The 26040-nt window shown below is 42.0% G+C and overlaps 1 protein-coding gene and 1 pseudogene across 1 annotated transcript; both read left to right on the plus strand.

The window, feature by feature from the left end:
• The first annotated feature begins 5054 nt into the window (after positions 1 to 5054).
• Positions 5055 to 6800, plus strand: LOC115677065 (anthocyanidin 3-O-glucosyltransferase 2-like; annotated as a pseudogene).
• Positions 6801 to 10913: 4113 nt separating this feature from the next.
• On the plus strand, positions 10914 to 14169 carry LOC115677025 (anthocyanidin 3-O-glucosyltransferase 2-like). The gene is made up of 2 exons (XM_056316650.1): positions 10914 to 11019; positions 13001 to 14169. The coding sequence occupies exons 1-2, from the start codon at positions 10914 to 10916 to the stop codon at positions 14167 to 14169; spliced, it is 1275 nt and encodes a 424-aa protein (XP_056172625.1).
• Positions 14170 to 26040: the final 11871 nt, after the last annotated feature.

The following is a 26040-nucleotide window of genomic DNA, read 5'->3' on the forward strand; positions in this document are numbered from 1 at the left end:
TATATATATATATATATATATATATATATATATATATATATATATATATATATACACCCGTACAAAACAACACACGTGAGACCAAGGTAGAACAGCCATCAAACAAGAATATACACTTGTACTGTTATAGAAAAACCTTTTTACACTATCCATTTGTACAACTCCAAAAACCTCAACATCAGTATTTAACTGCCACTATATCAAAAAGGGTAAGTGGCACAGGTGGTTAGGCTAACTAGGATATGAATGCTATTCAAAAAGAGACGGTCTTCGCTTCCCAGGGTACCGGCCTGCTCTAGGGCTCCCAGTCAGGGTCGAACGACTCGGTAGAATCATCTGGCAACTCCTCGGAGGCATCTTTACGGCTGGGGGTCTGAAAAGTTTCGGTTTACACAACCGTGAGACGAATCTCAGTGAGTTCAACCCCTAAACCTAGGCTAGGCTAGCATGCAATCTCCTGACCGGAAATAAATATTTGAAACCATAATGCAACAACAATCAAATAATTCTCTGACCCTGCAGGTTAGGCAGTTCAATATATAATAATCACGGCACGTACGTGGCACACATTATCACACGTACGCCAATCACATGCTCATGCACCGAGTCTCACACACTCGCGTGCCAGTCCATGCATGTTCATGCATGAAAATGTCGTTGACATGTCACGTATATTTCCCGGCCCACTGGCCCACACTGGCACACTGGCAATCGCCCAATTTATTATTTATTACGACTCGAGTCAACAACATTCACGGCCCGGTGCGTCTAGCCTGCTTCAAAGTGCATGAGGCGCAGCAACCGATCTGGCCCAGTGTCTCTAGCCTGCTTCAAAGTGCATGAGGCGCAACACTGATCTCCTTACGAACCAGAGCCTGCTTCAAAGTGCATGAGGATGGTCGTCTTCCGGACGTATTGGGCATCGTCCTGCTTCAAAGTGCATGAGGACGGTATCGACCCGAAGGTCATGACCCGAAGGTCCTTAGGTGATCACACAACTCATTGTTATCTGAACCCAGCGTATGACGCTTCGGGGTATTTTAGGTGATCACACACTCATGGCAGGCACGCATTCTCACACAATTCCACCACATGCCTCACTCTAGGCATACATAATGCGTGTCCATGTTATGCGATGCAATGCACCATGAGCACCAATGAAATTCAATCACTCAATATCACAACACGTGCTCAATTGGCCCAATTAATACCGTGTGGCCCAACGTGCGATTCACAATTCAATAATTAATTGCAAACCAATCATTGGCCAATCGCACCCCACATAATTCAGCCACACGACATGCGACATGGTAGTACGAAATAAATCACAATTAAGCACAAATTATGTACAACCAGTCAATCCGGACATACCCGGTAATTTTCCAATGGGCTCCTAAATTGGTCATTTAATCCAATTAATCTCCCCAAATAATTCTCATTAATCCACTAAATTTTCCCAATAATAATTTCTATCAATCAGTCATCATCCCAGTCTGAAATATACACTGATACTACCTAAGCCAGTCCAAAAATGCACCGATAATACCTAAACCAGTCCAGAAAAACGCACTATCAATCCTAATCCGGGTTTAGAAATTTTACTCACTTAATCCAAGGTCACGACGATGGGGAACGGCGGCCGATCACTGGTGAACAGTGAAACCGGCGCCGGAATTCCCTGCGACGGCGTACGGACGTGTGAATAGTGACCGTACGGAAGGCGGTGAATAGTACCGACCGTACAGACACTGTACGGACAGGTACGGTCTGCGTCGTGCAGCATGGCTGGACGGCTGGGTGGTGATGGAACGGCGATCCGAGCTCTGGCGAAGCTCCGGCGGCCCTATTTGCCGGACGGGAAAGAGAGAAAAAGAGAAAGAAAGAGAGAGAAATAGAGAGAGAAAGGGGCCGGACAAGGGTGAGGCTGAGGCTGGGGGCTGAGGTGGTCGGCGGTGAGGCACGGTGGCCGGCGGCGGTGCTCCGGCCAAGCTTGGCCGAGAGAGAAAATGAGAGAAAGAGAGAGAGAAAGCTGCTGGTGGGTGGTTCTGCCGAAGGGGGGGATAGAGGAGAGAGAAAGCAGTCCAAGCTGGTCAAATACAGCAGCCTAGGGGCGCCACGTGTCGCCGATCCGCGCGATTTGACCAAAACGCCCCTAATCTAACGGTTCTAAATAATCCTAATCTAATAATGGATGGGCAAAAAGGTCAATAGCCCCAATAATGCAGCTGATAATCATCAATAATTATCCCAAATAATTTCCCAAAAATTCGGACCCGAAAATAGCCCAGGGGCAAAACCGTCATTTGTCCGGTCCCGGGGCGAAGTTCTATTTTTCGCCCGTACCAACCCTCCATGTGCGTGGCCAACATAATATGGCATCGGAATCGCGAAAACAGCCCTTTAAGCCCTCGAAAATCGACTGCAAAGTTTCGGGAATAAAATAATATTATTTTTTCAATTTTTGTCGAAATTCCAATTTTTGGCTATAACGACTCCTGGTATGCGTGGCCACCCAAAAATGACATCGGCCTCGAAAAATAACCTCATTTGGCCTCGAAAAGCAACGCTGGCGTCCCGAGGGGCAAAATCGTAATTTTTCACCCCCGGACCGAAATTCCAATTTTCAACTGTACTAAATCAAAATATGCGTGGCCAGCATAATATGACGTCAGATTCCCAAAAATAATCTCTTAAGCCATCGAAAATCGACATCGAAATCTTGACCCAATTTCGTGATCAAAACTCGCTCGATTTCCAATTTCAGGGTCTCTGACTAACGGGCGACTGTCTAGAGGTTACGCGTATCGACCTAGGGTTATCTGAGTCATGACGGTCTTGATCATTGAGAGAATGAGAAATTATCACTAGTCCCAGAGGTCACGATCGTCCGGTTTAAGTTCAGGACTGGTTGGCCACGTGCACTCTCGGTCATGCAGAATCACCTGCGAATCCGATTGTACATCTTTGGCCTTGGCCAAACCAAATCCGTTACCTTTCCTAAGATCGATCCACATTGGTTCATAATATTCTCTCATCATTTCTCGTGATCGGTGTCCGCTTCGCGATCGGATCCTTGGTCCACGTACCGCTTTCTAATTAGCCATACCCTATTGGTTAGTATCCCGAGAGTGATCAGCTCTGGGTGAGACTTACTAAAATGAAATGCGAAATATTGTCAATTTTATTGATCCCGGAATTACAGCGAAATTCGGGCTGTTACATCCACATCCTCGCCAACCTCAAGTGAGGGCGTCGGGCCCTCGCCCATATTCAAGCGAAGGCCGTGATTCTCACCCGTTGGTCGGCGAGGGCGTCACCGCCCTTGCCTGGATTTGGGCAAGGATTGGTCCTCACTTGTGGCCGGCAAGGATCGTTCGGCAACCTCGCTGACCTAGGGTTAGGAAAAAAAAGAAAATAAAAAAATCATAAAAAAATTAAAAAAATTAAAAAAAAAACTAAAAAACTGTCCACAATAGTGCCGGTCGTGTCATATAAGATGGCTAGCGTTGACTAGATCGTCACGTCAGCGATTTCTGAGCAAAATTGACTAAAATGACTAAATTGGCAAACTGTCAAAATGTTTAGGATTAAATTAACAAATTTTCAAAAGTTTTAGCACTATATTGGCCAAATTAAAAGGTTTAGGACTAAATTGGCATAAGTGCAATAAGTTTAAGACTTTTTTGGTAATTTTTTCAGAGAATAATGCGCAGTTTGTTGTGTCATATTGATATTTGTCAATTAGCGAACCCTTTTTCTCAATGTGTAATCTAACGGTTCGACAATAGTCTACAATACCTACTTATGAATAGGTCACCTGCAACAAAGAGAGAGGTTGAAATGCAACGTAACATTCATGAGAGCGGAACAATCGAAAACATTCAACTCAATTGAAAGAGATTGACATGATAATGCACAGCCTTTGTTTTCTGGGCACTTGCTCCTGTCGTCGTCGCTATTAGTAATGTTTCCAAGTCCATTGGTTTAAAAAATATGATACTTTCCGTCACGCTTCTTCGTCATATGCGTCTTTTCTTTTCTTTCTTTCTTTTTTCTTATGTGGAGAGCGATTTCTTTAAGCTGGTGGGCTTTTTGTTATTCGTAAATTTCTTTGTGATACAGAAGAAAAGTGACCCATACTTTTGATAAAGTAAACGCTAAATATATAATTTTCACGATTTCTAAATAAACAGCATAATTTTGCATATGCTTCTATAGAACGAATTTAACTTGGTTTAAACGGTGGGTCTTACTTCATGGGGAGAGCAGTAAAGGATTCCGATCAAGCGTTATAACGAAGATTATAATCGCACTCAAATCAATCAGATGATTTTGGTATTTTACAGCCACTGATTATATCAAATAATTTACATAGTGTTTAGTCTCGCATACTTTTTCGTGAAACAAATTCTCAATCTCACAAAGAAATCCACAAATCCTTACCTCAACACTCGCGGCACACATCAAGATTGGCTTAGATTTGTGCCCTCTTCCTCAACCAAGAAGACATGTAACAAACCCTAGGGAATATGTATATTCATCCCACCGCCGAAAGAAGTTCAAAGTTGGATCGCTCAAGGAGGCCATACCAAGCAGGAATGGGAAACAAAGTCCAATCGGGACTTTCCTTCTTCTCTTTTAGTTCCTTTTGGTTTTTGCCACTTTCACGTGGTCAAGCTCTGCACATTTTTATCGGGTCGGGCTTCGTATAACGCGTTGAAGCTCGTGACATATTCCAACAAAATATTAAAGCCGCATTTTACACATTAATTTCCTAAACTAAACCAAGTCACCCTCGACAGATGAGAAATTTATACATAGATGTCGGAGTGGTATTCACGGAGAGGGCGTAACGTAAACGATCGAGATTGATCCCGATCGCGACGGATCGAGTCTTGCCAATACTATGATGAGCGTTCAGACTACGCCGAGTACTGTCTGGAGTCAAACTAGGCCTCTCCTCGAATTGACCGCAACCAGCAAAGCCATGACGCCATTTCCCTTCTTGCTGCCCAAGCATCTCTCTGCTTTCTCTTCTTTTTTTTTACTCCATGCATTTAGAGAACGACAAAATGTCTCACGAAAAAGGATTGATACAATCAAACAACGCAAATTAAAGAATGACAAAAGTGTCGCGAGAAGACGTATTTAACCAGGAGTCTTCCCCACCTCACAAACCCAACACAAGTCATAAGCAACACAAGAAGCCTCGAGCTTCATCACCGTCTTTTCCAGCCACAACAATTGCGAAGCACTCACTTGGAGCCCCAGAGATAATCAGCTACATGGCGATGACCTATTCCGAGCTCGTGTTCATCCCATCCCCTGGCATGGGCCATCTCATATCGATGGTCGAGATGGCCAAGCTCCTCGTCGACCGCGACCACTGGCTCTCTGCCACTGTCCTCGTCATGAAGCTTCCAATCGACTACGAAGTTGACTTGTACACAAAGTCACTTGCCACGTCCGTGGCCGCCGCCCGCATCCGCTTCGTCCACCTCCCGCGTGTGAACACAGACACTGAGATCTCCTCGGGAAATTTCCTCACCCACTTTATGGAAAGCAACAAGCCCCACATCAAGCGGGCTGTCGCCGACCTAGCCGACTCGACCAGCTCGACCCGGCAGCTTGCGGGGTTCGTTATCGACATGTTCTGCACCACCATGATTGACCTGGCAGACGAGTTTGGAGTCCCATCTTACGTCTTCTTCACGTCGAGCACCGCGTTCCTTGGGCTAATGCTGCACCTCCAGTCGCTCCAAGACGAGCAACACGTGGACATAACCGAATTCAAGGACTCGATCGCCGAACTGGACTTCCCGAGTTTCAGGAACCTATTGCCAGCCAAGGTCTTACCGTCCGTGGTTCTGGCGAAGGAGGTGGTCCAACCATTCCTGGAGCACGCCAAGAGGATAAGAGCGATAAAGGGAATTATCATTAGTACGTTTGACGTGCTCGAACCCCGTGCACTGGGGTCCTTGGCGGACCTCGGGGCGCCCATGGTGTACCCTGTGGGGCCCATACTGAATTTGAAGGGAGAGACTAAAACAAAGGCCGATGGTGGCTGCCGAGGCGATGATATCATAGAGTGGCTCGACAAGCAACCGCCTTCATCGGTGGTTTTCTTGTGCTTCGGGAGTGGGGGGAGCTTCAGCGAGGACCGGGTGAAGTAGATGGCTTGCGCGCTGGAGCGAAGTGGGCACTATTTCCTATGGTCCTTACGACGGCCGCCACCGAAGGGCAAGTTTGACTTACGACATGACTACATGGACCCCGCGGAGGTCTTGCCGGAGGGGTTCCTGGACCGGACGGCAGGTGTCGGGAAAGTGATTGGGTGGGCTCCACAGGCTGCGGTCCTGGCCCACCCAGCGATCGGGGGTTCGTGTTGCACTGCGGATGGAACTCCACTCTGGAGAGCATTTGGTTCGGCGTGGCGATCGCCACATGGCCCCTATATGCGGAGCAACAGTTCAATGCGTTCGAGTTGGTGGTGGAGCTGGGCCTTGCGGTGGGGATCAAGATGGACTACAGGAGGGATTTCGGGATGGAGAACGACTTTGTGGTGACAGCAGAGGAAATAGAGGGCAGAATAAAGAATTTAATGGAGGACGTCGGCAGGGAGATACCAAAGAAGGTGGAAGAGGTGAGTGAGAAGAGTCAGAAGGCATTGTTTGAGGGTGGCTCTTGTTACTTATCTTTGGGTCGTTTGATTGAGGATATCTTGAATAATGTGCCTTGATCAACCCTAGCATTTCCGGTGTATGCATGTTGAATAAAAAAAGGTTGTTTTCATCGTACTAGATCAATTTGTACTCATAAAAGTCAGGTTATCATGGAAATCTAAGATACACTGTCGGTGTAAAAAAAAAATTTCATCAAGCGAACTTATCCACTCTTGAAATGATGGTTAGTAAGAGATTTGCTAGTTAAAATCCTCACAAATCAAGGTTTGATTAGACTGTTTATATGAAGTTTTATTAGCATTAGCAGTATATCCTCTCATGTTTCATTTTAAAATACGTGTTCACTTTGAATGATTGAGAATATCAATTGCATCTCTTAAGCAAGCCTCATTCTAATTCTAAATAAGCGGTATGAAAATTTCATCTTAGCATAGGCTTAATTAATGGGCAGTTGGATAATTAAAATCAATCAGAGTCCATGAACGGTGCGAAAATTCTTGGGTGAAATATTTGCCTAACATGTACATGGTGGACCATCGAATTTGTCGAGTGTTTTGTCAGATCTCAGTGATGACTTAAGGCACTTGATAATCTTTTGTAAATCGAATTTGTGGACTAGAATAGTCCATTGTCCTTGTCTGGTTGCATTGGTGCGTGGATGCAAGTATTCCCTTTGTCCTTTCTTCTTGCACTTTGTGCATTGCTGATGTAGAACAGTTAGCCTGTGATTATCTTGAAGAATGTGATCGCCGTAATCGCCGGAAATCTCGGCAGTTTTTCTGATTAGGCAGTATTTTTACTTTAGGCAATTTCTAATTATCAATATTTCGTTTGATTTTATTAGATAAGATTAGATTTGATTTTATAAGATTAGATTAGATTTTAATTAGATAAGATTAGATTTGATTTTATAATATTAGATTTGATTTGCTTTGATGTTATCTTCATTAATTCGGATATCTTTAGGAGTCCTATCATTATAAAAGGACGTCCAGCTTTGTATTCAGATATTATGAAATTGAATTGAATTCTAGTCGAATCGTGGAAGAGTTTTCCAAGTTATCGCTTCTTTCTGTGTCATTTGGTATCAGAGCAGGTTTCTCCTGTGACGATGGTGAATAATGTGAATGTCAATCTCCCCGCTGCTAAGGGCCGTGAGAACGAGCCTATTACGCGGGCTGAGTTCAATTAGTTCGTGGATCAAACCGATCGGAGGTTTCAAGAGATCCTTGATGCCATCCAGCGTTTGTCCACAAACCATGGGCCATGCAATCTTCCAGCCGAGCGAATTCCTGTCGTTCGTGATCCCGAAGATGCTATGGGGCGTGGAGGAATTCCCCGACAAAGGCGTCAAGACTATGTCGAGGATATGGAAGATGAAGACGATGATTTCCATGAGATGCAGATTCGTGGTGGTCACCGATACAGGGGATTCCAGGAGGAGCATGTTCGTGGGAATCGACGTCAGGGAGGATATCGACGAGATCCTGAGCAGTATCAACTAAAGGTAGATCTCCCCACTTTTAATGGGAATTTGGATATTGAAGATTTCCTTGATTGGCTTTGGGAGGTCGAAAAATTCTTCGACGCTATGGATATTGACGAGGATCGCCGATTGAAACTTGTGGCGCTTCAGCTTAGTGGGAACAGACTCAATTGACGCGACGTCGACAAGGCAAGGCTCCTATTGGATCATGGGGTCAGATGAAACAGAAGTTGAAGAAGAGGTTCCTCCCAACGGACTATGAGCAACTGTTATTTCAGCAATTCCAGAATTGCCGACAATCGAAATCGGTCCAAGCTTATACGGAAGAGTTCCTTCGACTCTTTGCTCGCAATAACCTGGATGAGTCCGAGGCACAACAAACTGCTAGGTACATTAATGGTTTACGACTTAATATCCAGGATCGGGTTTCTTTGCATCGACTATTCTCAGTCGAAGATGCCCAGGATATGGCGCGAAAAATTGAGGTGCAATTGGAGAGGACTAGCCCTAGTACTCGTGGTAGCAATTATTCGGGTCGTGGGTCATTCGGGAAAGGAAGACAGCCTGATGTTGCAAGTTCTTCTAGTCAACAAACACCTGATTCGAGCCGAGTTCTAGGGGGTACTAGTGGGACGCCTAAGGAAGCAGTCGCAGCAAGCAATTGTACTCCCAATCAGAATACCCAGAATCCATATGCCAAGCCCCAACCGATCAGGTGCTACAAGTGTAACGAGTTGGGCCATCGTTCCAACGATTGTCCTCGTCGTAGAATGGCCAATATCGTTGAACATGACGAAGATGTGTATGAGAAAGATTGGGAAAATGAAGAAGAAGTGAGAGTGGAAGATGAAGTGGGCGAGCAAGTTAATTGTGTAGTGCGTCGTCTATTGCTTACTCCGCGGACAGAAGATACCCAGCGGAATCAGCTTTTCCACGCTCGATGTATTGTCAATGGCAAAGTATGCGATATCATTATTGACGGCGGAAGTTGCGAGAACATAGTGTTAAAGGCCTTGGTGGATCACTTGCAACTAAAGACGGAGCCGCATCCCGCGCGTAACACGATCGGGTGGATATGCAAGGGAGCAGAACTTAAGGTAAACCAATTATGCCGTTTACCTATTTCGATCGGGAAATCATATCAAGATACTATTGTCTGTGATGTTGTGGAGATGGATGCGTGTCATGTTTTACTAGGTCGGCCATGGCAATATGATGTTGATGCTACACACCGAGCTAGGGAGAATACGTATTCTTTTGTGTGGAAAATGACTAAAATTACTTTGAGACCGAAGAGTACTTCCCCTCAGATTGTGAAGAAGCAGAATGCAGGGGTTATGATGAACATCCGAAAGCGTGAAGGGATGTATATGATTGTGGACAAGGGCGACTAGCAAGTTGTGGTTCGTGTTCCCGACATTCTTAAGCCCTTATTAAAGGTATTTAGTGATGTTATACCTGAGGATTTACCTGACGGATTACCTCCTTTGAGGGATATCCAGCATGAGATTGATTTTCTTCCAGGTGCTAGTCTTCCTAATTTGCCGCATTATCGGATGAATTCGAAGGAGAATCAGATTCTACAGGAGCAAGTGGGAGAGCTCCTTCAAAAGGGCTTCTTGCGTGAAAGCAAAAGTCCATGTGCAGTTCCTGCGCTTCTCACGCCAAAGAAAGACGGCACCATGCATATGTGTGTAGACAGTCGTGCCATTAACCGGATTACTGTCAAGTATAGGTTTCCTATTCCACGACTTGATGATATGCTAGACAGACTTGCTGGATCATAGATTTTTACGAAGATCGACCTTCGAAGTGGATACCACCAAGTTCGCATCCATCCTGATGACAAATGGAAAATGGCCTTCAAGACAAGTGCAGGTTTGTACGAATGGCTTGTCATGCCGTTTGGACTCATTAACGCGCCTAGTACTTTCATGCGTTTGATGACTCAGGTTCTCAAACCTTTTCTTGGCAAGTTTGTGGTAGTTTTCTTTGATGATATACTCATATATAGTCTAGATGGGCGTCAACACATGGAGCACTTGAGGGACGTCCTACTAACCTTGCAGCAAAATAAATTGTTCATTAATCTGAAAAAGTGCAGCTTCATGACAGAACACCTCTTGTTTTTGGGTTTTGTTGTTGGCGCGGATGGACTTCACATTGATGCAGATAAGGTGGCCGTGATTCGCAATTGGCCAGTTCCAAAGAATGTTGGCGAGGCTCGAAGTTTCCATGGTCTTGCAATATTCTATAGGTGTTTCACTCGAGATTTCAGTACTATTATTGCCCCGATCACTGACTGTTTAAAGAAGGGCAAATTCCATTGGGGAGAAGAAGCTTCGGCCAATTTTGCTCTTATAAAAGGAAAACTCTCCACGACGCCGGTATTGATGCTCCCTGATTTTGAGAAAGTGTTCAAGCTGGACTGTTATGCTTCCGGCGTCGGGATTGGCGCTGTCCTTTCCCAAGAAGGTAAGCCTATAGCCTTCTTTAGTGAAAAACTTAATGAAGTTCGCCGGCGTTGGTCGACGTATGAGCAGGAATATTATGTTGTCGTGCGAGCTATAAAGCATTGGCAGTCCTATCTTTATCAGCAGGAATTTGTTTTTAACACCGATCATCAGGCTCTTAAATATATCAAGAGTCAGAAGCACTTATGGCGTTTGTTTGGGACTGATTTACAGTATCGTAGTTCTTTTCATCCCCAAACGGATGGTCAGACGGAAGTTGTGAATCGTACTATGGCGGATATCATTCGCTGCCCCTACAGTGATATGCCTAAGCAGTGGGACCGGTATCTTGCTCCTGCTGAATTCGCCTTCAACAACTCGGTTAACCGCTCTACCGGTACATCTCTCTTTCAGGTCGTTTATGGGCGTACACCACAGCATACTCTGGATTTGGTTCCCTTGCCCAAGATTCCTGGCTATAGTGTCGCGGCGGAGAATTTGGCGACCAGAATTAATGAAGTCCAAGCTGCTGTTGCTAGTCAATTGGCTGCTTCTAATCCAAAGTATAAGGAGGATGCTGACAAATGGCGACGTTCGAAAATTTTTGAGGTAGGCAATGAGGTAATGGTTTTCCTAAGAAAGGAGCGTTTTCCTGTAGGTACCTATAATAAACTGAAGCACAAGAAGATTGGTCCTTGCCGCATCCTGAAGAAGATCAACGACAATGCCTATGTAGTTGACCTTCCTGGTGATCTCAACATTTCTCCTACATTTAATGTGGCAGACTTATTTGAGTATCATGCTCCCAATACACCCCTCTATCCTAATCATAACTCGAGGGCGAGTTTTCCCGAAGAGGGAGGGAATGATGTAGAACAGTTAGCCTGTGATTATCTTGAAGAATGTGATCGCCGTAATCGCCAGAAATCTCGGCAGTTTTTCTGATTAGGCGGTATTTTTACTTTAGACAATTTCTAATTATCAATATTTCGTTTGATTTTATTAGATAAGATTAGATTTGATTTGCTTTGATGTTATCTTCATTAATTCGGATATCTTTAGGAGTCCTATCATTATAAAAGGACGTCCAGCTTTGTATTCAGATATTATGAAATTGAATTGAATTCTAGTTCAATCGTGGAAGAGTTTTCCAAGTTATCGCTTTTTTCTGCGTCAATTGCTCTCGAAAATCTCTCTCTCTCTCTCTCTCTCTCTCTCTCTCTCTCTCTCTCTCTCTCTCTCTCTCTCTCTCGTTGACAAATCTTCCTCATGTATGGAGCATATCACCTTGATGTCTCCGAATAACCTAACATTCTTTGATCTTCCGCCTAAATTGGTGGGTCAGTCCGACACTTCAATCATGATTTTCTATCCAATATATATATTTTAAACATACATTAAACTTGAAAATTTTGCAATTTTGATTAAACTTAAATATATCCACGGTCAAATGAGTTTGAATTGTGTTGTGAAATGTCACCAGGCTAAACCATTTTCTGAATACATGAACAATTTTAGCGATGGTTACTCAGCTTTTTTCCAATCGATGACCTGAACTTGTGAACAAAGACAATTTGGAATTTCGTATAAATATAATATCATGAAAATCGCCTTATTCATGAGCATTAGTCCTCACTTGAATCATCAATGCGTGAGGTTTGTTAGAATTGATTTGGAAAAATTAACAAAAAAATCTTAAATTTATTGCAATTATGTCAATTCAATTTTAAATATTTTTTTACCAATTGAATCCTAAACCTTTTTCATTTATGCCAATTGAGTCCAATCGGCCAATTTTGGCCAAAATTCACTGATGTAGACATGAACCGTCCTAGTGGCGTGGCCTACACTGATGTAGATAATTTTTAATAATATTTAAAAAATCAAATTATTTAATAATTTTTTTAAATTTTCCTTTTTTTTTCTTTTCTTCTCTTTTCCTTCTTTATTTTTTTTCCTTTTCTTTTCATTTCTTTTTTTTTTCTTTTTTCCCTTCGCTAGCCATCAATAAGCGTCGTCAATGTCCGGCGGAGGTTGTCGGCCTCAGGCGAGGGTCACCCTTGCAAGATCTAGCAATGGCCACTCTCGGGCGAGGGTCAACCTTCACCGGCAATCAACAAGGCCCGATGATGGCTGGCGGAGGGGAAAAAGGGAAACTAAAAGAAAGAAAAGAAGAGAAAAGGAAAAAAAAGAGTAAAGAAGGAATGAAGGAAAGAAGGAAAAGAGAAGAAAAGAAAAAAATTAATAAAAATTCAAAAAATATTAAAATATTATTGAATAGCCGGATTGATTAGAGAATTCCAACTAAAATTAGCCGGATTGACTTAATTGGCATAAATACAAAAAGTTTATAATTGAATTGGCACAATTGTAATAAGAAAGTAACAAGCCCCATGTCAAGTGGATGGTTGTTGAGCTCGCCGAATTGGCCGGCTCGACAGGGCGGCTTGCGGGGTTCGTTCTTGACACGTTCTGCACCACCATGATTGACTTGGCAGATGAGTTTAGAGTGCCGTCATATGTCTTCTTCATGTCAAGCGTCGCGTTCCTCGGCTTGATGTTGCACCTCCAGTTGCCCCAAGACGAGAACCATATGGACATGACCGAATTCAAGGACCCGATCGGTGAGCTGGATTTCTCGAGTTTCACGAATCCATTACTAGCCAAGGTCTTACCCACCCTAGTTCTGATGAAGGACGCAGTCGAAATGTTCCTGGAGCACACCAAGAGGATGAGAGCAACAAAGGCAATCGTGGTAAATACTTTCAATGAGCTCGATTCACATGCAGTGAGGTCCTTGGCAGGCCTCTGGGCTCCCGCAGTGTACCCCGTGGGGCCCATACTAAATCTGAAAGGTGAGACTAAAAAGAAGGCTAATAGTGGCCGCGGAGGCGACGACATAATGGAGTGGCTCGACAAGCAACGACCCTCATTAGTGGTTTTCCTGTGCTTTGGGAGCAAGGGTAGCTTCGGTAACGATCAAATGAAGGAGATGGTATGCACACTAGAGTGGAATGGGCACCGCTCCCTATGGTCCCTACGGCTGCTGCCGCCGAACGGCAAAAATTGGTACCTGCGCGACTACAAGGACTCCACAGAGGTCTTGCCTGAGGGGTTCCTAGACCAGACGTCTGGCATCGGGAAAGTGATTGGGTGGGCCACGCAAGCTGCGGTTCTGGCCCACCCAGCGATCGGGGGGTTTGTGTCACACTGCGAATGGCACTCTACCATCAAGAGAATATGGTTCGGTGTGGCGATGGCCACGTGGCCTTTGTACGCGGAGCAACAGTTCAACTCATTCGAGCTGGTCGTGGAGCTGGGCCTCGCGGCGGAGATCAGGATGGACTACAGGAGGGATCTTGGGATGGAGAGCGACGTCGTGACGACGGACGAAATAAAGGCCGGAATAAGGAAGCTAATGGAGGAGGCAGGTGACAATAGGCGGAAGAAGGTGAGTGTGAAAAGTAGGAAGGCATTGGTCAAGGGTGAGTCTTTCTACTTGTCTTTGGGTCGGTTAATCGATGACATCTCGAATAATGCGCCATGATTTAGGTGAATATAATGGTTGGAATCCTTGGCACGCCTAAGGTATTCCTTACACCGGCTAGCTTGCTATATCTCGTTGCATAACTTTTCATCAGTATCTTTATATTTAGACCTCATTGCGTCCGAAAAACACACAGAATACTAGATTTTGAAGTATATGTTAAAATTATGCTTCAATTTTAAGCCCGAAAAGGAAAGTTTCCTAATTCAATTAGGTTTCCTATTTTGAATAGATTTCCCAATTGGAGAAGGTTTCCTAAAAGAAGTTTCCTAATTTGGATCCAATTCTTGCCTATAAATAAGAAGATGTTATTTGTGAAGATCATTAAATAGGAGTTTCTGCTAGTGAATTACACTCTGAAGATATTCGAGTGTTTGTAGCGATAAAATCTTGCGGTAAGATTTGTGTATAATTTCTTCGCAAGATTGAGAGATTATTTCGTGAGAAATTGTGGGGCTAAACATTGTGTGATTTATTGGGTGTAATTGAGACTTGGGAAACACTTAGAGTGTTTGAGTGATTTGAGTGTGGTTGTCATCTCCGTTGTACCGCTTGATCTATAGTGGAATTCGTTGCTGCTCTCCTCATGGACGTAGGTCATTACGATCGAATCATGTAAATCTGGTGTTCGATTTATTTTCTTTATGTCTATTTTACTATTCGAGGCATCAGAGTTAGGCTTGGCTAAGTTGAAGCAAATCAATGGCGACAGAAGAAGGAAAAGTGAAAATCGACATATTTGATAGGAATAACTTTGGTTTCTGGAAGATGCAAATTAAAGATTGTCTGTATCAGATGAAACTGCACTTACCCCTATCTAGGAAAAAGCTAGCAACGATGAAGCAATCTAATTGGGAATTGATGGATAGATGAGCTTTAGGTGTTATTCGGCTGACGTTGACTCGTAACGTCACATTTAACATCGTGAAAGAGAAGACCACTGCGGGTTTGATGAAGCCTTGTTGGACATGTACGAGAAGCCATCTGCGATTAACAAGGTCTATTTAATGCGACATTTGTTTAACTTGAAGATGAGTGAAGGTGCATCATTTGCAGATCATATCAATGAATTCGATGTGATCGTTAGTCAATTGAGTCCAGTTGATATCGACTTTGAAGATGAGGTATGTGCTTTGATTCTATTATCCCCATTGCCTCATAGTTGGAATACTACTATTACTGATGTTAGTAATTCCTCTGGGTCAACAAGCTTGACTCTTGATGGTGTTCGAGATTTAATTTTGAGCGAGGACATCCAAAGTAGAGAATGTGATGAACATGTGTTTACTGCTTTAGTATGTGAAAGAAGAGGAAGAACTAACACTCATGTTAGCAGAAGTAGTATAAACATGAATAAACGAAGTCAGTCTAGGACTAGTGGTGCTGTATATTGGAGTTGTGGCAAAAGGGAGCATCTTAGAAGGGATTGCTTTAAGCTGAAAAATAACAAGGGTAAAGAAATTAAAATTGAGTTTGCGGATGATGTTGCAGCTATAGCAAATAGTAATTCGGATAGTGCTGATTATGTCTTATCTGTTACTGATGATTTATCCTTTGGCAGATGAATTATGGATTCTGGTTGTTCTTTTTATGTTACACCAAACAGAAACCGATTTACTACGTATCAATACATGGATAGTAGTAAAGTACAATTGAGGAACAACGCGAAGTGCGATGTTATAGGTGTTGGGTGATATTAGAATAAGAATTTATGATGGTATTGTGTGGACATTGACTGAAGTGAGGCATGTTCCGGAGATGAAGAAAAATCTAATTTTCTTGAGTGCCCTGGATTTAGCTTGGTATCGATATTCTTCGGAATGTGGAGTTCTAAAGGTTATTCGAGGTGCCTTGGTGATAATGAAAGAAATCAAGCACAACGGCATGTATGAGCTTCAAGGTGATATAGTGACGGAATTCACCGCGGAGATGTTGGATGCATCTGTTCAAGAGTCTGAATTGTGGCATATGAGTTTAGGGCACATTAGCGAGAAAAGCCTGAAGGTTCTAAGTGAAAGGAACTTGTTATGTGGTTATGTTGCTGACGAATTGAATGTATGCAGGTGTTGTGATTTAAATCAACAGCGAAAAGTGTAGTTCAATGCGATTGTCAAAGAAACCACAAATATTGCATAATTAATTTACTTAGATGTTCGCAAGTTGTCACGGTTTCCTTCGAAGAAGAGTGCCATATTTATAATAATAGTTGTGGATGACTACTCGAGGAAGAACTAGGTGTTTGTGCTTAGGCACAAGTTTGATGTTGTTGTTAGAATCAGGCAGTTGAGAGCTTTGATCGAAAATGAGACTAGTAAAACGATCAAGCAGGTGCAGACTGACAATAGTATGAAGTTTTGCTTGGAGCTGTTAAATGAATTCTGCATGAGGGAAGGTATAGTGAGACACCGCACTAGTGCTAATGAACCACAACATATTGCAAGGTTGATGAGTAAAATATTATTAGAGACGGCCCATAAAATGATCTCTAGTGCTGGTATGGTTAGGAAATTCCTGGTGGATGCGCTTAGTACAGCGAGCTACCCGATGAATAGATCTCCATCGACTGCAATTAGATATCGAACTCCCGAAGAAGTGTGGTCAGGCAACGTTGCTGATTATTCTGTTATTAGAATATTTGGTTGTCCATGTTATATTCGAGTTAGTGATGGTAAGCTCGATGAAAGGGCAAGAAAGTGTATGTTCCTAGGTTATGCACAAGGTGAGCGGGACTATAAGTTGTGGTGCCCGGAATTAAATTCACCTGTTGTCAGCAAAGAAGTTACGTTTGACTAGTCTCTAGTACTTCTGGGAGGAGTGTTAATAGCAGTGTTCATACGGATCTAAACGGTGTTCAGCTTGAGGTGGAGTTGCAACCAGAAATTCTTAAGGTAGCAGGTACTAGCGAAATAATCGACATAAATGGTGCTTGCAGTGAGGTGGAGCCTATAGAACCAACGGTTGCTATAACTGCTGATATTGGCTAGGTACATGTACGATGATGTTTTGCTTTATCTGCAGTTAAGGAGGTTGTGTCGGAAAATCTTTATGGAGTGGTTAAAGGTGCATGTGGAGTTGGTTTTCTCATGAGGTCCACGATTATAGCGAAATTCAAGCGCGGCTTGGACTTGAAAGATGTATGTGGCGGTTGAGCCCATTGGGGGTTGTGGGAAAGTAGTAGTAAAGTTCTGACGAAACGATTGTGACTTAGCTCAAACGTCGAGTCAATGTCAAGATTGTTAAAATTATGTCTCGATTTTGAACCTGAAAAAAAAAAGTTTCCTAATTCAATTAGGTTTCCTATTTTGAATAGGTTTCCTAATTGAATTGAAGGTTTCTTAATTGGAGAAGTTTTTCTAAAAAGAGGTTTCCTAATTTGGATCCAATTTTTGCCTATAAATAAGAAGATGTTATTTGTGAATATCATCAAAGAGGAGCTTCTGCTAGTAAATTACACTTTGAATATATTCGAGTATTTGTAGCGATTAAATCTTGCAGTAAAATTTGTGTATAATTTCTTTGTGAGATTGTGAGATTATTTCGTGAGGAATTATGGGGCTAAACATTACATGATTTATTAGGTGAAATTGGGGCTTAGGAAACACTTAGAGTGTTTGAGTGATTCGAGTGTGGTTGTAATCTCCGTTGTACCACTTGATCTATTGCGATATTCGTTGCTACTCTTTCCGTATACGTAGGCCACTACAATCGAACTACGTAAATCTAGTGTCCAATTTTTTTTTAATCTGTATATTTTACTGTTCGATCACTTACTTTCGCAACAATATATGTCCTCATTCAACATCTCATCATGTTTTGGGCTACATTAGATTTTCTCAATCATGTCTTGTCCAATCTTAGTATCCTATCCTTTCCCCCACGACAGCACAATCGAGCGCTCAAGCTACGTCCGAGTAAATTAGCAACTTTTTTCTCGTCAGGGCTACTTTTTTCTCCGCATCATTCATTCGCAATGAGCAAAAGAAATCGCGCATTTCTTTTTTTTTTTTTGGTCAAGAAATCACGCATGTGACGAGCATCATCCTCAGCCTAATTTGAACGAGTTAACTCAGTAAGGATAGAAAAGTCCAAGACATCATCATCATCTTGAGAACTTTAAACTCTTCTCATCTTGAATAATTTGCCTTGATTTGACTCGCGCGATTATTGTCTGGCCTGAATTTCTAAGTACTTGTCACGTGTGTTCACGCGTGTTTATGACTGCTGTCCATGATGTTTTATCTTTGAGTTAATATCACGAAAAATCACAAACTGGTATAATTACGATAAATTTATCTCAAACTAATTTTTTAATTACGAAAAACTTCAAACTGATACACATGTAATAAATTTACCCCAAACTAAATTAAAAAGTGCATCGACATTTTGTTAATAAACGAATAAACATCATCGGGAAGATTATCAGACATGGAGCTTTGTAGGCTTGAGAACCGACCCATGTCTCTCTCTTACCTTGTTTACTTGCTCAATCATCGGAGAATCATAATGGACAGACCGAGAGTACCCTTAAGTTCCTCGTGTAAGGCTCGCGATCTTAATGATTGAAGACCGATTTTCCGACTGTTACATGGATAGTTATTTTTTTGGCGGTCGGGAAATTTGTAAGATGGAACAATGTACCGTCGCTTGTGTTATCCAATGGTTGAGATTTATCAATTAGTAGACCATTTTCTCTCAATGTTGTCATCAAACGATTGACAATTGATGCTATAAGTGTACAGTACAAAGCCCACCTGTGGATAGGTCGCTTGCAATAGAGAGAGATTGAAACGCAACAAATTATCCATAAGATGTCAAATGTTAAATACGTGACCTATTTGTATACTTTGGATAACGCCAAAACAACCGAAAGCACTAGACCCATTTGAAAGAGATTGACAATTTGACATGACGATGCACAGCCTTTGTTTTTGTGCGCTTGTTCTTGTCGTCGTCGCCATCAGTGATGTTTCCGAGTCCGTTGGTTCAAAAAAAGTGAAAGTTTCCGTCTTGCATTGATAATGTACACACTAAATATATGATTTGCACACTTAAGGTTTGTTACTTACTAGAATATTCTTGCATTTGCCTGTGTAGAAACAGCGTCTAGTATACCCTATATACAATTATAATCATATAACAGTCATACAATGAATGTCTATGATATTAGGGTGTGTGAACAAAATATCGAACGGTGCATTGCATGGGCAAATGACTAGTACATGAGGATTTATAAAGAGAAAAACTAGGATTGCGAAAAAGATGATACAATTAATGTTAATATAAACCTTTCTGAAGAAACTCATGCATTAAGTTATGGTAAAATCGCTTCGAATCATTCTGTATATTAATTATAACTTATTGTGTCGTTTAATATACTGATCTTCATAGACTTTCAATATTCTTAAACTATAGCTCTTATTATATAGAAGTCATTTGTCAAGGGATGAGAAAAGCATTGCAGAGATAGGGAGGGACAAATCGTCAAAGCTAACTGTTTGCACCAAAAAAATGACCAATTTTTAGTTATTATTGACATGTGAGAGACTTAATCAATGAGAGTAGAGTTTGGTCATTTATGAATAGAATTATCGACATATTGAAGAATTGAAAACTTGGTGAATTGACAACTTGAAGGAATCGATAAAATGTGTAGTCAACAATCTCGGATGCAACCGTCAAATAAGTGACCGTCAACGTAGTGGAATAAAGTAACTGTTAAGATAGTGGAGCCGAAGAAATCATCAAGATAGTGGAGTCAATGAAACCATCAAGTTAGTGGAGTCAATAAAACCGTTCGGTAATTGTTTGTAACTTCCATTGGTAACCGTCGATAGTCGGCTTTAAATAGCCATATCGTACTCTTCATAGCTCTCCCACCTGTGCTCACAAACAAAAAAATATGTTATTTTTAAATCATCTTTCAATTCCCCCACTGTAGTTATAGTTTTCATATTCGTGTCATCGATTAAATTTCGGCATGTATCTTTGCTATAGTTCCTTGATGCTTCGTCGGCGATTGAATTCCAGCGTTGTACCTTTATTGACGCAGCGTTTAGCGAATAATTCAAGCAAAACTTTGCTTAGAGAGAAAAATCTCGAATTTTAGTTTAGTATTAATAATAATGTTATGTCCTAAAAGAAAACCTTTAAACAAGCTTATATATCCCCAAACCTAACCCTACTAGGATTATAAAGCGTCAAATATCAAAATTACAAAACTGCCCCTAAAAAAATAACTTAGAAAAAAATATTAAAAAAATGGAAAAACCCATCTAAACGATCCCGAATCACTAAAATCTATTATAGGTCATAGCCATAGGAGGTGAGTTGTGTTCAGAACGCCGTTTCGCTTCAATCGACCGTATTTGAGCTCGATCCGATGTCGTCGGTCGGGTCCGCCGGTTCTAGTTGAATCACCATTTCGCCTTCCGTTTGGACTTCTGCCTATCCAATCGGTCCAGAAACACACCACTAATAGATTTTGCATCATTCTCCTCCACTTGAAAAGAACCCGTCCTCGAGTTAAAATCAGAATCTGGATATAATGGCTTTGTCGACTCATGAAACGGTGATAAATCAGCAACATTGAAATTGTTGGATATGCCCATACTATGTGGAAGGTCTATGACATAAGCGTTATCGTTGATCTTCTTGCTGACAGCGTAAGGTCCATACTTCTTTTGCTGCAATTTGCTGTAAGATCCAACTGGTAATCGCTCTTTACGAAGAAAAACCATGACCTAATCACCTACTGCAAATACTTGCTTCCGCCTGTGTTTATCTGCTGCAGCTTTATTCTTCTGATTAGCTTCCTCCAGCTTCTGTTGGACTTCACGATGCACGTCCACAATCTGTTTAGCTATATGATCTACTGCTATACTCTTTTCCGCTTGCTTAGGCAACTGTATCAAATCCAGAGCATGCTGAGGCGTCTTTGTATAAACAACAGAAAAAAGCGACCTGCCAATAGAACTATGAACTGCATTATTATAAGTAAACTCTGCCTATGATAAAGCAACATCCTATTGCTTCGGCTTATCTCCACAAATGCTTCGAATCAAGTTTCCCAGAGTTCTATTAACCACCTATGTTTGCCCATCAGTCTGCGAGTGAGCCGTGCTACTGAAATTCAAAGATGAATCAAACAGCTTCCATAAAGTCCGCCAAAAATGCCCGAGAAATTTGTTATCCCTATCTGAGATAATAGACTTAGGCATACCATGCAAACGAACCACTTCCTTAAAGAATAATCTAGCCACACTTACTGCATCAGAAGTCTTCCTGTAAGGAATGAAGTGCGCCATCTTGGAAAATCTGTCAACCACAACGAAAACAGAATCCACGCCTCTTTGTGTCCGTGGTAAACCAAGCACAAAATCTATGCACATATCTTCCTATATATTGTCAGGAACAAGTAAAGGCATATACAGACTTGTATTATTAGATTGCCCCTTAGCAGTTTGGCAAACATAACATTTTTGTACGTACCTGCTGACATCTTTACGCAACTAGGGCCAGTAAAATCGCTCCCGGACTGCAGCAATAGTTTTATCATGATCCAGATGTGCAGCTAGTCCACTATCATGTAAATCCCGAATTACCTTCTCTCGTAAGATGTCCGAGGAAGGCGAAGCTGATTGCCACGCATCAGATAACCATCCTGTACATAAAATTTTTACACTGGTTGACCAGCAGCACATGACTCCCAAATTTGCCCAAAGTCATCATCATTTGTATAACGGTCTTTTAGCTGCTCGAACCCCAAGATATCTTGGCTTAATGTAATCAACAAGCCAGCTCTCCTACTCAATGCATTTGCTACAACATTATGCACACCTAACTTGTGCTGTAATCTGAAAGGAAATTTTTGCAAAAATTGACACCATCGCGCATATATATCTTTGCTAATCCTCTTTTGACTATTTAGATACTTCAAAGCTTCATGATCAGAATAAAGGACGAATTCTTTCCCAATCAGATAATGCTCCCAAGTCTTCAAAGCTCTTACGACGAAATAGAATTCTTTATCATAAGTTCTTCATTTCTGCCTTGCGTCGCTAAGCTTCTCACTAAAATAGCAAATTGGTCTACGCTCTTGAGATAAAACAGCTCCTATACCCACTCCACTGGCATCACAGTCCACTTCAAACAGTTTATCAAAATCAGGTAAGGCAAGAACAGGTGCAATACATAACTTCTCCTTCAAAATAGCAAAACTATTCTCGGCTTCCTCTCCCCATAGAAATTTGCCTTTCTTCATACATTCAGTAATTGGGGCTGCGATAGTACTGGAATTCTTAATAAATCGCCGATAGAAAGTAACCAACCCATGAAAACTCCTAACGTCAGAAACTCTTTTAGGAGTCGGCCACTCTCTGATTGCTATTACCTTCGCCTCATCTACCTCTATTCCTTCAGCAGTAATAATAAACCCCAAGAATAACAACTTATTAGTTAAAAAACTGCACTTCTCAAGATTAACATATAGCTTATTAATCTGCAAAGCTATCAACACCTCCCTTAAGTGCATTGGATGATCCTCCTCAATCTTACTATAAATCAGGATATCATCAAAATAAACTACAACAAATTTTCCAATAAAAGATTTTAAAACCTGATTCATAAGTCTCATGAAAGTACTTGGAGCATTGGAAAGTCCGAACGGCATCACCAACCATTCGTACAACCCCTCCTTTGTTTTGAAAGATGTCTTCCACTCGTCTCCGGGTCGAATCCGAATCTGATGGTACCCATTCTTCAAATCCAGCTTCAAGAACCACTTAGCACCGTGCAACCTATCCAGCATGTCATCCAATCTCAGAATTGGAAACTTGTAGCCTACGGTTATTTTGTTGATGGCTCTGCTGTCTACACACATCCTCCAACTCCCATCTTTCTTAGGAGTTAGCAAAGCCGGAACAGCACATGGGTTCATGCTATTCTGAATGTGCCCCTTTCGCAACAACTCATCTACCTTCTCTTTCAGAATCTCACTCTCCTTAGGACTCATCCTGTAGTGCGGTAAATTTGGCAGACTAGCACCAGGAATTAAGTCTATATGGTGCTGAATATCACATATAGGCGGCAACCCATATGGAATCTCCACATGCATCAGCTCACTAAACTCCTTCAATAAAGGTTTAACTGATTCGGGCTACTACTCCACTTGTAATTCAGCCTCAGTCTCGATTGCTTGTTTCACGACTAGCACGTGAATCTGTTGGGTCTCCTTAACCTCAGCTTCAAATTTCCTTGTAAAGATAAGGAAATTATTTTCAGAAGCTTGTTTTCCTTTGTTCTTCAGTGGTAGCAATGTATATTTCGCTCCATCCTTCACAAGGTTATACTGATTGCTCCTTTCAGAATGCTGAACATCTACATCAAATTGCCACGGCCTCCCAAACAACACATGACATATATCCATGTCTACCACATCACAATACAGCTCATCATGATATTTTCCAATGGAGAATGGAATTTTACGTTGCTCAGTTACCTGAATACTTTCCGCTCCAGATTTAATCCGTCCTAACATATAGGGATTACGATGCTTCTCCACGGGTATTCCCAGCTTCTTCATTACCTCCTTCCCAATGATATTCTTCATGCTTCCACTATCAATAACCACAGCAAAGATCTTTCCCAGAATGGTGCACCTGGTTCGGAATAACTGATGGCGCTGCAAATCATCTTCCTGTTTTGGGGCCAACATCATCCTGCGCACCACACAGTTTACTTGCTCATCTTCTTCATCTTCAAAATCATCGTCCTCACCATCTGACTCACAACAATATCCATCTTCCTCCTCTTCTCTCGCTGTCACGTTTACGGTCTTTCTCTAAGGGCATTCATTAGATCGATGCCCAAGCTGATTACACCTGTAACACTTTATCGCGGCTGGTTTAGCATAAGGGTTAGGGTTTGCAGTTTTCTATGCTTGCGTTCCCTTATCCCTCGGCTCATTCATAGGACGCTTTTCTATCGACTTATCTTCTTGACTTCGCTCCAAATTATAGCGATTGTTGAAGCCGCTCCTCTCTATCGAACTACTACCTCGATAATTTTTGTAATCTCTTTTCCCCCTATCTTGCTGCATCAATTCTGCCTTCATCGCCATATTCTTGGCTTCAGTTAAATTTCGCAGAAACTGCACTCCAATTTTATCTCGAATGAAAAGTTTCAACCCATCGAGATATCTGGCCACCTGCTGTCCCTCCATCTCCGATAGATTATTCCGCTCCGCCAATCTCATAAATTCGGCCGTATACTCATGTATAGTCCGATTGCCCTACTGGCAATGTTGGTACTGTTGGAACATAATCTGCTCATAGTCGGGTGGAAGGAACTCCTGTTTCAGCATCCTCCTCATTCTAGCCCAAGTTCGAACTCTCTCTTTCCCTTCTTGCTCCCTATTATTCTACAATCTCTCCCACCATACAGACGCACACCCTTTTAATCTACAGGCCACTAATCACACCCTTTTCTTACCAGGGGTCTCCATATAATCGAAAAATCTATTTATATCAGCAATCCAATCCAGAAATTCTTCTATGCCCAGATTACCATTAAAATAAGAAATATCGACTTTCAATTAAATTTGTTACCTTCACGATCATCGTAGCGCCGTCGCCCATCTCTCCTATCGTATCTTCTTTGAAATCCTACGTGATGATTTCTGCCACCATAATCAGCACGTTCCTCATCAAAAAATTCGGTTTCTTCTTCTTCTGAACTCTCTGAAAACAGAGGATTATTCTGCCTGCGGACAAGAACAGGCCTATCAACAGGATCACCGCAAGCAAGATCTGCACCCGGCCTTCTGTCGTTCCGCCGATTTCGGTTCACATCAACGCCGAGACCTTCAAATCGTTCTATTAACTCATCAAATCGTTCTTCGAAACGACGAAGACTTTGATCGAATCGTTGATCCAAGCGTTCCATTAAACGCTGCTACAATTATTGCAGCGCGTCGTCCCCAAGGGTTGGGGCTCCAGTCTCCTGATCATCATCACGAAGACCACCGCCAATCGCCATAGGCTCTGATACCACCTGATGCAGCGTTCAGCAATAATTCAAGCAAAACCTTGCTTAGAGAGAAAAATCTCGAATTTCAGTTCAGTATTGATAATAATGTTTTGTCCTAAAAGAAAACCCTTAAACAAGCTTATATATCCCCAAACCTAACCCTCCTAAGATTATAAAGCGTCAAATATCAAAATTACAAAACTGCCCCTAAAAAAATAACTTAGAAAAAAAAATTAAAATAATGAAAAAACCATCGAAACGATCCCGATTCGCTAAAATCCATCATAGGTCACAGCCATAAACAGTGAGTTGTGTTCAGAACACCATTTCACTTCAACAGACCAAATTTGAGCTCGATCCGATGTCGTCGACCGGGTCCACCAGTTCTAGTCGCATCACCGTTTTGCTTGTCCAATTGGACTTTTGCTTGTCCAATTGATCCAGAAACGCACCACTAATAGATTCCGCATTATTTATGTTCTTAGGCTTTTTCATCGATCAAATTCTGACGAAACATCTTTTTGACACGCTCAATGAGACAAGTGTGGTTGATTTGAGAAAGAACAATGCCAAAAAAAAGGAATCATCCATAGTCAAATCATGCTGCAGGCAACAACCCCAATGATACGACTACGCAGTTCGAGACCTCAACCGCTCCAGCAACAGAGTTAAGCCAAGGGGACAACATCGAAATCCCGCAGCACTTTATGGAAGAGCAGACGAGGGAATTAGTACCAAACCTTACTTTGGTAGCTACCATGAAGAAGCCGTTCGAGGAACAGCAAAATAAGATGATGAATCACATAGCAAGACATATTTTTTATGCGATTAGGTCGATGGTCGTCA

Source organism: Syzygium oleosum, unplaced genomic scaffold (assembly GCF_021117445.2).
Source record: "Syzygium oleosum isolate NSW1041296 unplaced genomic scaffold, Sole_v2.1 Sole_v2.12, whole genome shotgun sequence".
In the NCBI taxonomy this organism is placed as follows: Eukaryota; Viridiplantae; Streptophyta; class Magnoliopsida; order Myrtales; family Myrtaceae; genus Syzygium; species Syzygium oleosum.